Source organism: Podarcis vaucheri, assembly GCF_965113315.1.
Source record: "Podarcis vaucheri genome assembly, chromosome: 2".
NCBI classification, from domain to species: Eukaryota; Metazoa; Chordata; class Lepidosauria; order Squamata; family Lacertidae; genus Podarcis; species Podarcis vaucheri.
In genome coordinates, this window is record NC_138760.1 from 7,961,700 (window position 1) to 7,976,232 (window position 14,533).

At 43.4% G+C, this 14,533-nt stretch overlaps 1 protein-coding gene across 3 annotated transcripts in view; it reads right to left on the bottom strand.

Moving 5' to 3' along the window:
• The window catches only part of SLC4A8 (solute carrier family 4 member 8), a 70,599-nt gene extending 58,736 nt beyond the window's left edge, over positions 1-11,863 (bottom strand). For 2 of the 3 annotated variants that reach the window (XR_014214997.1, XM_082205483.1), the window contains exons 1-2: positions 11,705-11,863; positions 7,126-7,207 (exon numbers count right to left, since the gene is read on the bottom strand). Coding sequence is in view for 2 of the 3 variants with exons in the window: in XM_082205483.1 (XP_082061609.1) it covers positions 7,126-7,207; positions 11,705-11,758 (136 nt within the window). In the remaining variant the exon portion in view is untranslated. Of the gene's footprint in view, positions 1-7,125; positions 7,208-10,440; positions 10,794-11,704 lie in introns of those variants that run through there. The other variant, XM_082205484.1, reaches the window with a different exon arrangement.
• Positions 11,864-14,533: the final 2,670 nt, after the last annotated feature.

Below are 14,533 nucleotides of genomic sequence, written 5' to 3' on the forward strand. Positions count from 1 at the left end.
CCAATAGGGTTAGTAGTTTAGACCACAGCGCCACCCGTGTCCCTGCTACCAATATTTTAATACTGGCAGTGAGATGTTGTTTGAGAAGGGTCATAGCTCGTGGGTGGAGCATTGGCTTTGCATGATCCCTGAGGTTTTTATGAGTTTTTCACCCCATCACTTAACTTTTTCTCTTTTTTTAGGGTTCAAAGATGCAGTTCTACTTGGAAGCTCAGGCCGTGGATACACGGCAATGCAGAAAACGTACTCCGCTCTCGTTCGGGTCACCCCCATCCTTGTTGTTACTGCACACCTTCCAAGAAAACAGGTACCTTCTGTTTAAGTTTTGGGTCTGAGTCCCAAGAAACCATGACCTTTATTTATACCAAACTGAGAAGGTGAAAAGATTTGTGACATTTCGCTGCTGTGCAATTTATTACTAATTCAAGCACACTGTGCCATGCTGAATACAAAGAGAGAATAAAAGGAACAAGGAATAAAAAGAACAGCGGAAGGAGCTGCAGAGATTCCCCCTCCTCCACCTTTGGACTTAGAGGGGCTTCCTCTTAAGGGTGACTTCCCTTTGATATAAAAGGGAATTATTTATAGGTATTGACACCCTGCTTGCTTTGTGTGGGATTTTGACAGAGACGAGAATTCACCCTTCATTTCCATATCCTGTTAGGAAGATTAGTGCCTTAAGCCACCTTAAGGGTCTGTTTGAAGCTGATGTGAAAGAGTGTGCAATCCTGTGCATATTTACTCAGGTCTAAGTCCCACAAAGGTCCGTATAGTAAAAGCTATGGTTTTCCCAGTAGTGATGTATGGAAGTGATCTCCAAAGAATTGATGCTTTTGAATTATGGTGCTGGAGGAGACTCTTGAGAGTCTCATGGACTGCAAGAAGATCAAACCTATCCATTCTGAAGGAAATCAGCCCTGAGTGCTCACTGGAAGGACAGATCCTGAAGCTGAGGCTCCAATACTTTGGCCACCTCATGAGAAGAGAAGACTCCCTGGAAAAGACCCTGATGTTGGGGAAAATGGAGGGCACAAGGAGAAGGGGACGACAGAGGACGAGATGGTTGGACAGTGTTCTCGAAGTTACCAGCATGAGTTTGACCAAACGTCCCACTATTCAATGGGCTTACCTTCTCCCATTGCAGTGCTGCAGCCTGAGATAAGATGAAGTTTCAGATGCAAATCTCAGTATATCAGTAATAGTGAATGTAACCAATCTCAGAATACAAAGTGCGGCATATTCAGGATTTGGCATTGTGACTCCCAACTATGTTTCACTCCAAGAAGAGCCATTAAAATGAATGACATGGCTAACTTAGGACCATTAACTTCAATGGTTCTACTTAGAGCATGGCCAACAATGGATACAACCCAGAGTCCTTTAAAATCTGATTTTCTTCTCCAGCACCTTTTCTATTTCCTGTTGTGGTTCTTGCCCTTTAGATTTCCTGTTTGGAGAGTCCTTTGCCGTGTTCTTTCTTGCAGGGATACAAGATGCAAGGGGGGGGGGACTTTTGTTTCAGTCCACCGTAGGAGGATGTGTTTGAAGTGAAAAAATAATTGGTGTGCTGCATTTATGACTGCAATTCTTGTTGGCATCTTTTACTAGTTTTTATTACTGTGTCACAGGTAACAGAGCTTTCCCCTGCTGGAACGTTTCAAAGTTATGAAGGACAATTTATTGTATAGATTTATTATTATTAATTTATATACTACCTACATGCCAAAGTGGCTTCTAAGAGGCTTACCAGTATGAAATCAATACATTATTAAAATACACAATTAAACAATTCCATCAAAGTATTGAAAGTATCCATAATTTACATATAATGAGGTGAAATGTTAAAGGAAGATAGAAAGTAAAAAGGGGGTTATAGAGATCCTAAGAATTTAGTAAAGATGTTCAGAAGTCAGAAAGAGGGAGGGAAGGAGGTCGGTGCTCAGTCAAGCAATGTTTAAGGTTCTTGTTGTATGTAACAAAATGTGACTATGATAAATATTGAAAACTCAATAAAATTATTAATAAAATAAAAAATGAAATAAAACAAGCCAGTCAAAAAGCGTAACTGCTAAAACATGTAAAACAACAACAACTAAGCTTGCAAAAATTTATCATTTGCCCGATAACAAATGTTGGAAATGTAATGAAACTGAAGGTACATTCTTTCATCTTTGGTGGACATTCCCAAAGATTAAGGCTTTCTGGGAGATGATCTATAATGAAATGAAAAAGGTATTTAAATATACCTTCCTGAATAAACCAGAGGCCTTTCTCCTGGGCATGGTCGGCCAATTGGTGCCAAAGAAGGATAGAACTTTCTTTATGTATGCCACAACAGCAGCAAGAATACTTATTGCAAAGCACTGGAAGACACAAGATCTACCCACTAGGGAAGAATGGCAGATGAAGCTGATGGACTATATGGAACTGGCGGAAATGACTGGCAGAATCCGAGACCAGGGAGAAGAGTTGGTGGAAGAAGATTGGAAAAAATTTAAAGTATATTTACAAAAACATTGCAAAATTAAGGAATGTTAGAAGGATGTTGGAATGAAGTTATATGGTTTTAGCAGAAATGTAATAAAGAATTAAGTAAAAGTTGATTGATAATGGGCAAAAATGAAAAAATTAAAGGTTAGACCGTTAAGATAAATTATAGAACAAAAATTGAGAAAGATGGAAAGAATTTGCTGAAATAGTTAATTGAACTAGAATACAAAAAGGGAGGCGTGAGGAGGTCGATGAAACAAGTAAATGAAAGGTAAAGATATGGAACATTGGATGCATTTTAATGATCTTTCTTTTTTGCTGTATTGTTGTATTGTTTTCTTTTATGTTTTTTTCTTTTTCTATATGTATTGTAATGTATGTTTTGTTAATTTGGGCAGATTTGAGGGTAAGCCATACACAGCACGGGTCTGCCCTTGTGGCTCATTGGAAGTTGAAACTGCTTCATTGGAAGTTGAAATGTTGTCGTCTTTATGAGGATATACGTTTGACTTTTATTACACCTGTTTTGCAAAAGTCCAGGAAAGAATCGGAACACCATAGTTTAAAACTACTGCTAGAGGACAAGAATCCCAAGACTACATTAAATGTAGCCAAATTCTGTGCGTCTGCAATTAATCGCAGGAAGCTAGTGGTATCCCATAATGACCAAACCCCTAAATGTTAATTACAGGGGGGCACGCTAATAATTAATTATAATTTTTTATATTTAAATCCTTGTTATATTCAAATTGTCCTCTGTATTTCTGATTATTATTATTTTTATGATCTGTGATATTGTGTGTGTTGATGCTGGTCTGTGACCGTATTAATAAATTCATTCATTCGTTTTGTTAATTTCTTATTGTTTTTCCTTTTTCTGCTTTCTGTAATTTTTAAATTCTTAATAAATATCTTTTATTAAAAAAAAACCTAAAACAATTAGAAAACAAGATCAACTTGTGATCCACACACAGAGAGGGAGAATCTTGCTTTGGAAGGAAGCTCTGTCAGATCTTGGCTCGTCTGCATCTCCTCTGCATGTCGAAAATTTGCATGAAGGCTTGGAACAGTCTGTGCTAAGTAACCATTTCATTCAGAGAGATATTTGGTAGCAGAAGAAGCAGAAGGCTGTGTTTGTTGGGCAAATATTTGCTAGGCATAGTGGGAGGTACTCACACTGTCACATAACACAGGCTACTTTAAACATGCATGTGCATCTCAGTGCCAACATAGCAGCAGCTGCTCGACCCAAAGGATGATCGTGCCAATCGCAGAGTTCCAGCATTCTCTTCACCCAGCATTTGGGAATCCTCTGCCTCAGCACCACTGCTAAAGGAATGACAGAGTTCTCTGTGGCACCACCGCCAAAGATTCTTTGGCTTCTCAGATTCCAAGTGTAAGAGTGGCTTGCACAAAATCCAATCCCACCATTTCAAGTCCCTGAACAACATCGGTTGTCATTCTTATATGACAGTCAAGTTTCTAGTCCCTGTGGTTTTGAAAGTGCCATGGGTGTGTAATCAACAGGCAGCTGCCCAACGTAAGTCAGGAGCCAGGAAGCAGCAGCTGGGCCAGGGAGATGGAACCAGGGAAGGAGCAGGCAAGAATGACAAAAGCAGGAATTGGATCCAAGGAGCAAAGCAGAAGTTAGAGAAGATGACAAAGCCAGGAATCAAGACCAAAGGAACACACCGGAGTTAGGCATATCCTGTGCTCATGCAAACTGGAAGCCCTTTTATAGTTCTTCCTGTCCAGGAGGTGCCAATGACCAGTATGCCTGGGTGAGGCCAGTTCAGGCCTGGAGGTTCTTAACTACTTAGGGCAGCAGATATTCCAGACTTACAGTTCACCAGATGGAACAGCCACATGCAAACAGAAGGTCTCAAGTTTGAGCCCAGCAGCTCCTGAGAGAATAGTTTTGAATACCACCATATAAGGTGGGACGCGGGTGGCGCTGTGGGTAAAAGCCTCAGCGCCTAGGGCTTGCTGATCGAAAGGTCGGCGGTTCGAATCCCCACGGCGGGGTACGCTCCCGTTGTTCGGTCCCAGCGCCTGCCAACCTAGCAGTTCGAAAGCACTCCTGGGTGCAAGTAGATAAATAGGGACCGCTTACTAGCGGGAAGGTAAACGGCATTTCCGTGTGTGGCTCTGGCTCGCCAGAGCAGCGATGTCACGCTGGCCACCTGACCCGGAAGTGTCTCCGGACAGCGCTGGCCCCCGGCCTCTTGAGTGAGATGGGCGCACAACCCTAGAGTCTGTCAAGACTGGCCCGTACGGGCAGGGGTACCTTTACCTTTACCACCATATTACAGGGGGCAGAGCTTGATTTGGCAGGTTTCCTGCCTCTTCTTCCTGGAATCCTGTCACATTCCACTATCCACAGACTTCTACTGCCCCTCCGCTATGGCACATATGGAAGGTAGCATTCTGCAGGCTTCGTTCAGTGCTTTATACATTAGCATTGCTAAGCCTCTCTTCCCTCATATGATGTACCTGTTGAGTTTTCCTCTATTCCTTAACATCTGTTTCAGTGCTGGCCATGAAAAGAGGGAAAGAAGTGTCTCTAAAGTGAAACTGTGTGTGCATACATTGTTGGAACCAGAATCTGAAGTGAAACTGGAATGTGCTGCCCTGCACTGCCACCCTGAAGATTCCCTTACCAGGTTCCAGTGTTATCTCAGGAGACTTCTACAAGATCTCACAAAATCTTGCTGGAAGCTACTGCTGCTGCCTCCACTTCTCTGCCAGCAGCAAAGGGGGCATCACCTCTTTGGGTTTTGCTGCCCAAGGCAGCATCATGGGTGGACTGGCCCTGGTCAGACCAATAGCTCTAGGGATGGCGCCATCGTGGGTGCAATGGCACCATCTTGAAACAGCCATTCTCAGGCTCCAGCATACAATGCACTGAACGTCTCAGATGCCTTCTCAGACACCCTTGAGGGTTTTGTTGTGTAAGGGTTGAATATTTTCAACATTTCCCCAAAACTCACAACCTATAGTGCTGTGTTGTTCTAAGAGGCAAGCGCAAAAGGCTTCAGGTCAAACAGGCAGTGTGAAAAGGAACAGGAGAGGATGTTCTCACTTTCTGGTGCAAAGTCTGAGAGAGGGTTCAGATTGGCTGGGTTGGGGGGGGAGCCTGGGCAATGAAGAAGAAGAAGAAGAAGGGTTTGGATTCGATATCCCGCTTTATCACTACCCAAAGGAGTCTCAAAGCAGCTAACATTCTCCTTTCCCTTCCTCCCCCACAACAAACACTCTGTGAGGCGAGTGAGGCTGAGAGACTTCAAAGAAGTGTGACTAGCCCAAGGTCACCCAGCAGCTGCATGTGGAGGAGCGGAGACGCGAACCCGGTTCCCCAGATTACGAGTCTACCGCTCTTAACCACTACACCACACTGGCTCTCAATGCTAGCCACAATAAACTTTATTCAATCACACTATTTATGGTAATGTCAAACAATGTTGCCCTATGTTCTGTATGTTTTAATAAATCGTTGCTGAGTGTGAAGACGTCTTGGTGGGGCCTGCTGATTCCCATATAGAAAACATAGGATGCAGCCACAAGAGGAAGCATGTTGAGGCAGCCTCATGATTTGATACACCAAAGTATAGGAAAGAGGACAAAGAAAGTGTGTGTGTTTTTGTTTTCATTTTAAAGCAGGTCTTTTTGTTCCCATGAGATGAAATGTAGCTCAAAATATGCCATCTACTCTGCAAGGACAAAATGCATCTCTTGCAAGAACACACACACACACACCCCTGTAACATGGAAAAAGAAAAGGGATAAATACAGACAGAAGACAGCCTCTGGTATGGATTGGAGGGGAAGATATGAAATAGATAAAACTAAGGATTGCTGAATAGTTCAGATCTGGTCACTCCCATTTTTCTGATTCCATATTAGTTTGCAATTTAAAAAAGTTCTCGCGAAAATTCACCAGCATTTTACTACTAATTTCTCACAAACATTTTTGTATACAATTTTCCCTAGTATTTTGTAAAGCAGTTTCCCATAATATGACACAATTTTCTATGTCATTTTCACCAGTATATTTTTTTTTCTACATTTGGGAACAGTATATGTATTTTTGTACACATTACTTGGCCAGAGAACCACATTGCAAAATTTGGAGAAGGGGAAATCTCAAAGGAGGGTTGTGTTTCAGTATTCTTATTGATTTGGAAAGGGTGGGTTTAGTAGGTTTGCCTTTAAATGTGAACTGAATCAATTTTGTCCCCCATCCCTATCTCCTACACACTTTTAAAACCACAATACTTGTATAACTCCTGTACATGTACCACCACCTATAGCTTGTTTTTTAAAAAAAAAAATCAAGATATATTGAATTTTCACACTTGAAATAAAGCAGAATGGAAGCAGTCATGCAAAATAATCAAGTTTCCCAAATCCTGCATGCAGAATTTGAATTTTCTTGCTAAAGAAATTGGATTTTCACCAGAGTCTTGTTTATGAGATGCAGTATAAGCAGTTTTGGTTCTGTGGTATACAAAATACTGTATCTGGAACCTTCTCAGATAGAAAGCACATTTACTTCACTTTCCAAATAGTTAATGATGATTAATGGCCTGCCAGAGAAATGGGGGGAGAAGGGGGGGCAGGAAGGAACAGCCTCACCTTCCAGCTCTTCGGGTTCATAACGAATGTTGACAACATTTCTGGTACCTCCCAGATCCACAACAGCCTCATCCTCCGGTCTCTGGTAGAGAAACAATGAGGGTGTGTCACACATATTATTAACAAACAAATCTATGCATCTACCCCATGAACCAGATTAAAGAACAGTGGAGGTCAATGCTGATTCCTGTTCAAGAATACTGTAAATTTCTGACACATACAAATATTCTTTTCCCCTCTGTTGAACAGTCACATGTAAGCATTGGCCTATCCAAATATAGTCAGATGTTTGTCGGTACATACACAATCACATACAGTTCCTCTCACACACATTTTGGGATACTTTTGGAAATATCTGCAATATAAACAGCATTATATGAACTCTAATATTCTATGGCTTCGTGGCAATGTTTGCTATAGGAATATGAATGCAGGCAGCCAATACGTGGTCTTACCTTTAGTCAATAAAATTGTGCAGTCATGTAAGATTGGTGTAATGGAATGGCTGCTGATATCAGAAAACATCAATGGCTCTCTAAAGCACTGTGTTAGGGAGTGCTATTCCTTTATGCATTTCCTAGAGGGAAGAGGTTGCAGGTTGTCTAAACGCCAGTCAATTGCTCTGCCCTTCTTCTCAAATTTTCATAAATACTTCTCCTGCCAGTGCTGACCCAAAACATTGTGTGGCTTCACAGGACCCCAACCCCTAGGCTAAGGTCAGCGGCGTAGCATCAGCTTCCAAGCACAATTCAAAGTGTTGGTGTTGACCTTTAAAGCCCTAAACGGCCTCTGCCCAGTATACCTGAAGGAGCGTCTCCACCCCATCGTTCTGCCAGGACGCTGAGGTCCAGCACCGAGGGCCTTCTGGCAGTTCCCTCATTGTGAGAAGCAAAGCTACAGGGAACCAGGCAGAGGGCCTTCTCGGTAGTGGTGCCCGCCCTGTGGAACGCCCTCCCGTCAGATGTCAAAGAGATAAACAACTACCTGACATTCAGAAGGCATCTTAAGGCAGCCCTGTTCAGGGAAGTTTTTAATGTACGACATATCAGTGTATTTTTGGTATTTGTGGAAGCCGCCCAGCGTGGCTGGGGAAACCCAGCCAGATGGGTGGGGTAGAAATAATAAATTGGTGGTGGTGGTGCCTGGGACAGGTGCACATGTGCCAGGCAGCAGCACATAGACTGGGAGGGGGTGCCAGCCCAGCCCTCGCCGCCACCACTGGAGTGACCTCACTCCCACCACAGCAAAGCATGGCCACACTGAGCTGTCAGCCTGCCCACGCAGGGAGCAGCCTGTCCAACCAACACGGCCCTTGGCGTGTGGAAAGGCGTATCAGGCCAGGCTGTGCTGGGGGCAGCTGCATGGGGGCATCTGGTTCAAACCCACTCAAAAACTGTGTGCCCGGGGCCACGGCCCCCTGGCACCCTCCACACGATGCCCCTGGCTATGGTCATGTATTGCTGCACCAAAGACCACTTTTTGCCTTCATCTGTTTCCCCACATTCACATACTTCATGATGTCTGAAGCAAATCCCTTCCTTCTGCTGCCTAGCAAAGCTAGCCTTTCCTCCTGCCCCAATTCAAAAGTAGGAGAAGAGGCAGAGATGTGTGACATTATAGAAGCTTACTTGCCCTTTGTGCCAAGGGGACTCACAATCCAAATTTAGATGTGGGGGATGGGAAACATTCAAGTTAGAATTCAGATCATGCATCAACACTCATTTTTCAAGTTCTAGAGAAAATTAAGACTATTAAAGCTTAGCAGTACGGAGAAGCAACAATCTTGTTTAGTCCTTCTCTGTTTTCTGACATAGAAGCTTGGCTGGGGAGAAGGGATTATTTCTCTCTCATCAAAGTGGAAACTGGATGCTTTTCAGACTTGTCGCACTTACTATATAGCCTGATAAAGCTCTTCCTCACAAGACACAGTGATTCCATGCATCATTTTAATAATTAGACAGAGGAGAAAGGACACTTTGCTAATAGCAAGCTCCAGTACCACTCTTTTCTTTATTTTTCTTCCCTCAACCTAGAAAGATAATTAATGCATAGCTCTGCTGAAGGCAGAATTTCACATAGGGAAAAGGAAAAGCATTCTTTCCACCAGTAATGAGCAACAGCAGGGGCACCAACTGTAGGGGCCAGAAGGGGCTTCTGCCCCCTCAATATTTGTGAGTGGGGGGCTAAGCCACCCCAATACTGAGGGGTCCCCAAACAGATCAGCCTCCCTGAAAACACGCCCTCCGTGCTCCCCATTCCCCGGCAGATGGGCGAGTACCCGTGTACTGGGCAAGGATGGAGGGCAGAGGTTGATATTTACTCAACCTGCTCTCCAGCCCCTGTCACTGGCAGAGTGCAGTGGGGATCTCTGTGGGGGGCTCCTGGTTCATGCTTCCCCCCATTGCGCACCCAAGGCAACAGCCCCATGGAACCCTCCACCCGGTGCATGACATTGTGCATATAACATCACACAGCACTGGGTCCCTCAGTGTGGAAGGCAAGCTGGCAGCCCTGAGCAACAGCAAAGCTACAAGATCCCAAAATTTATGAAGAGACAGAGTTGCTGCCGGGATCTGCCCAAACTGGAGTTCAAACTGGGGGTATTGTATTCTCGGTTGCTCTTAGGTTTTCCTCCACATTGTATCTTCATTTTATTTTTTCTCTTCCTGCAAGAATACTGCACATCGGAAGCTAGCACAACAGAAAAGGGAGCTGAACAAGAACCTCTCACTTTTCCCGCCTAGTTTTCCACCAGCAGAGAATCTTTTACAGAAAGGATCATTTAAAATAAATAAATCAGTGCCTCCAGTTGCAGTCACCCAAACTGCCTGTTCTAAAAGAAACAGAAAATGCCAAATACAAGTCCTAAGGGGTTTTAACTGGGGACGCGGGTGGCGCTGTAGGTTAAACCACAGAGCCTAGGGCTTGCTGATCAGAAGGTCGGCGGTTCGAATCCCCGCGACGGGGTGAGCTCCCGTTGCTCGGTCCCAGCTCCTGCCAACCTAGCAGTTCGAAAGCACGTCAAAGTGCAAGTAGATAAATAGGTACTGATCCAGCGGGAAGGTAAACAGCATTTCCATGCACTGCTCTGGTTCGCCAGAAGCGGCTTAGTCATGCTGGCCACATGACCTGGAAAAACTGTCTGTGGACAAACGCTGGCTCCGTCGGCCTATAGAGCAGGATGAGCGCTGCAACCCCAGAGTCGTCCGTGACTGGACCTAATGGTCAGGGGTCCCTTTACCTTTACCTTTAAGGGTTTTAACCATTTGCAGGGCTTCCAGTGGGGACTCATCCATCCTCATAAAAGCGCTTTACCTGCAAGTTCCTGAATGATGTCATGGTTATCTTCCAAAGCCGTGCAAAGTCAGAAAGAAAGAAGAATCAATCTTCTTCTACAATTATGTTCAAGGATCCAGGTCCTGGGCTAAGTTCTCTTCTGGTGCAAGTCTGGGTAGCCAAATGGAGGCTCGAGTCCATTCCATGCACCCATTTAGCTGACTAGGTACTGAGCCCCAACAGAAGCCACTTGCTACTTCTTAAAGCATCTCTCTTAGACAATCTTCTTTAATGGGCAGGTGGGGAGGGAGGGGGAAAGGTTGAACCATTGAAGATGCGGCTTCAGCTGGGCTTCCTCGCTAACTCTGTTCCCAGAGCCACATGACCTTCATTACTATGACAGCATGGAACACGGCAGCATGAATATTCCAAATGGTACCCATCCTTCTGTCTCATCAAATCCATTCTTAAGGAGCTTTCTTGGAAAGTAAGGGGAGTGGGAGGGAAGGAACTAAACCTTGAGGTCCTGTTCCCACCACAACTTCCCTGACACTGGAAGTCAGTACAAAATGCCCCGGGCTTCATCAGATTGCCCACCTGGTAAGAAGGCAGCATTCTCTTGTTTATAGGCTAGCCATGTGAAAAAATAAGAGGGCAGGACAACTTTCTTTAAGAGAAAGTTGTGTAAAGTAGGGGATTGGGAGCAGATTTAGGTGTCATGGCAACAGGGGCCTATAAATATTTATCTTGGGTTGGGGTCCATTCCAGTTCCCTGAGGGGAGAGAACTAAATTATTCCCATCACATTTCAAGGTGTATTTTAATGGGAAATCCTTTAAAATCCACCCAAAGCACTTTAAAAAATAGTATTTATGAGGGGGTTCATCCCTCCCCTCAAACCCCCCCCCAAACTTTTATAACTTCTAAAACAGGGCATCCAGCCACCTACAGCCTGAGCTGCTAATACACAAGGCTCCCTGCACATCACACACACAGTTAAGTCCTCTTAGGTGGGAGGAGACTTAATGGCAAGATGCACTAGCTGCTGAAACTGTGGGTGGCTAGATGCCCTGTTTATGTTTAAAGGGGGAATTGGGGGTGAAGGGACAGAGGTAGGCACAGTCCTCTGTAGGAGCCTCTGCCCCTACAGATGCTGCTGAACTGCACCCAGCAAAAAAACGTGGGCCATTACCAGGGCCAGATACAAGAAAATAGGGTGTCTATCACAAGAAAAGGGGAGACATTCATGCATATGTATGTTATCTGCGCATTCTAACACAGGCTGCAGTCCGAAGCACACTTACCTGTGTATAAGCTTCCTTGAACACAGAAGGACGAACTTCTGAATCAACATGCATAAGGTTGCACTATTGGGCTTTTTAGGATATATTTCCCTCCTTCTGAAACTCATGAGTGAGCACTATGTTGAAAATTCTCTTTCCTACAGCAGACAAGCCTTCACGACGACTATGCCTGTTAACAGGCAAGCTCTGCTTGAAATGTTATCATTGACGTAATAGGGCATCCAAAATGAAAACCGACACCAATCAGTTAAAATTAGATGGTGACCGTGGCCTTCAGCCCTGTGCCCCATATTACTGTTTAACAATGGGGAAAACACAAAAGTAAACATCTGGAGAAAACAGAATACGCATCCCAAGGAAAATGCAAAATCAGTTTCCTTCTGGGCACACTTTTGAGCTGATCTACATGGTGGAGTTATTAATCTACATGTTAAGTTGGGAAGAGCACACAGTACTGGCTGCTGCGACTGCATCACTTTAGACTGCAAGTGGAGAATTGCTTGTTTGAATGGCCCCTAATGTAAATAGCCTTCCAGAATAAAACAAACTAGTAGCTTGGGGAGAAGCTAGGCTTTTTAAGTGACAGTGAAATTCTCAAAACTTACAGCAATTGCCAGATTCTACATCAGTGGAAGTGCTGGAATTTCATTCCATGCTCTACAGAACAGCTGAAGTCAAGTCCATTTCTCATTCCCCACAACTATAAATATCTTCCTAACAACAGAGGGTTTTAAAGTCATTGTTGGGTCTTTTATTAGTAGCAGTGAAGTGTACACACTGTGGTCAACAGTTGTCTAACAGAACATTGATTGACAGTTGGAAGTCTTTCTACATTATATGAGAAATCATAAATCAAATTGTTCCCAGGTCTGGGGGCACAATTGTTCTCCTTATGAACACACACACACACAAACTAGAGATGTGGAGAAAATCAATAATACTTTTTAAAGAAAACCCTAGAGAAATCAATGTCCTCATAAATAAGAAAGATTCAAACTACCATTTGACACTTACTTCAGAGTTAGTTATTTAGTATTCGTCTCTAGTTATGCAGTGAAGGCAGATAACTTTGCATGTTGCACCAAGCAAATCATTTATTTAATCAATAAATCAGTTACAGAACGACGAAAGCTTGCTTATATCTATTTAACGTGTCCATTCATTTCAAAAGTTAATCCTTGCATGTACCAGTCTGGGCACCATCATTATACCAACAACTGGAGGTGGAAACCCAAATGAAGGTCTGTATTTTGGAAAGGAAACGTGATACAACACAGAGACTTGCTTTAAAACTAACTTTTTCAAACTATGTCTTGAAAATGGTAAGGAATAAGTTCTTCTCAAAACAAGTGACACAAGTCAGTGTCTGGTGTTGCTTTTGATAGTGTACACCACTTTGGAGGCCTTGATAATAAAATGGCTTAGTATTATAAACAAACAAGTTCAGCAACACATTGTACAGGTGACTTAGGCTGCAATCCTATACTCACGGACCTGAGGGTCAGCCCACTGAACTCAGATGGGCAAGGGTATAACTAATAAATGATGATGATGATGATGATGATGATGATGATGATGGTGGTGGTGGTGTTTTTTTAATACACACCTCTGCAGTTTAGTCAAAAGCAGACAATGCAAAATGTCTTGAACACCTGAGACACACTGATAATGATAAAGGGAGGGATATTACTTATTTCCCTTAGACCTTTCAATCCTGTAACCAACTTGGTTTAAGAGCTAACACATTAATTTAGCTATTGGTTTGCATTTGGAATGTGGCCGTACTGGAGCATCTAAAGAAGGTCTATGCATCCCCTCTCAGAAAATGCATCGCCACATTGCTTGATGGATACATTCAGTGAATAAGTACATGCACGATGATTAAGATTGTTAATTCTTCTGGTGCATAAGAAGATACGAACATAACAACATCCTTCAGGAAACCCACAAGCAGGTCCGAGGACAACTTCCTTGCCTTCTGTTATCCAGCAACTGGTTAAATGCTAAAAGATTAACAAAAAGATTCTGCAGATCTGAATGCTTAATTTCCCGAGATGCACCAGCAAGAATTTCACTTTTCCTCTTTCAAAGGGGGGTGAGGGCATTACAGATCTCTGTTCCTTGATCACAACCACCCCAGTTCAGAGGAGCAGCAGAACTGCATGCAAGCACACTGCTCCACCATCAATTCAACACTGTCCCACAGGAATGTCTAATGGCCAGCAATGGACCCTCTTTGTCAGTTCCCAGAACTGGAAAAAGTCCATTTTTTCTGTCAGACATATGAGAGGTGTCATAATGCATATATGGTTACTAAGGCATCACATGGGAGGAGCATGGCTGCAAATGCTTACTACACACGCATGGCTGCTATACTACACTGTGGCTGCTATGTGCTGTGAATTCGAATACATGCCTAATGTGGTGCCATGCGAATCACATAGAGGGGTCATTTTGTGAAGTGCATTTGGAGTGAAAAGATATCATAGTCACCAGGGTGCAATGAAGTCAGCCAAACCCACACATCTCAACCTCAGCTAATCACTTGTGCCATCTGGGCCTCCTCTCAACATTATTGTGCCTTCAGATTTGCTGTTGACCTAACAAGCAGGAAGCCACAAGGTTACTGTAGGCATTCCTTTCACAAAGAAAACAGACTTTGCACATCAGGGGTGGGAAAGCTGGGCCCCTCAAGCCACTTCTGGGCTCCAACTCCCATTATTTTATTTTATTTTATAATAATATTTTATTAAGTTTTACAAGAAAAAAGGTTACAAAAAACATCAACAAAAAAGAAAACATAACATAACAACAAACGGTGAAAAAATA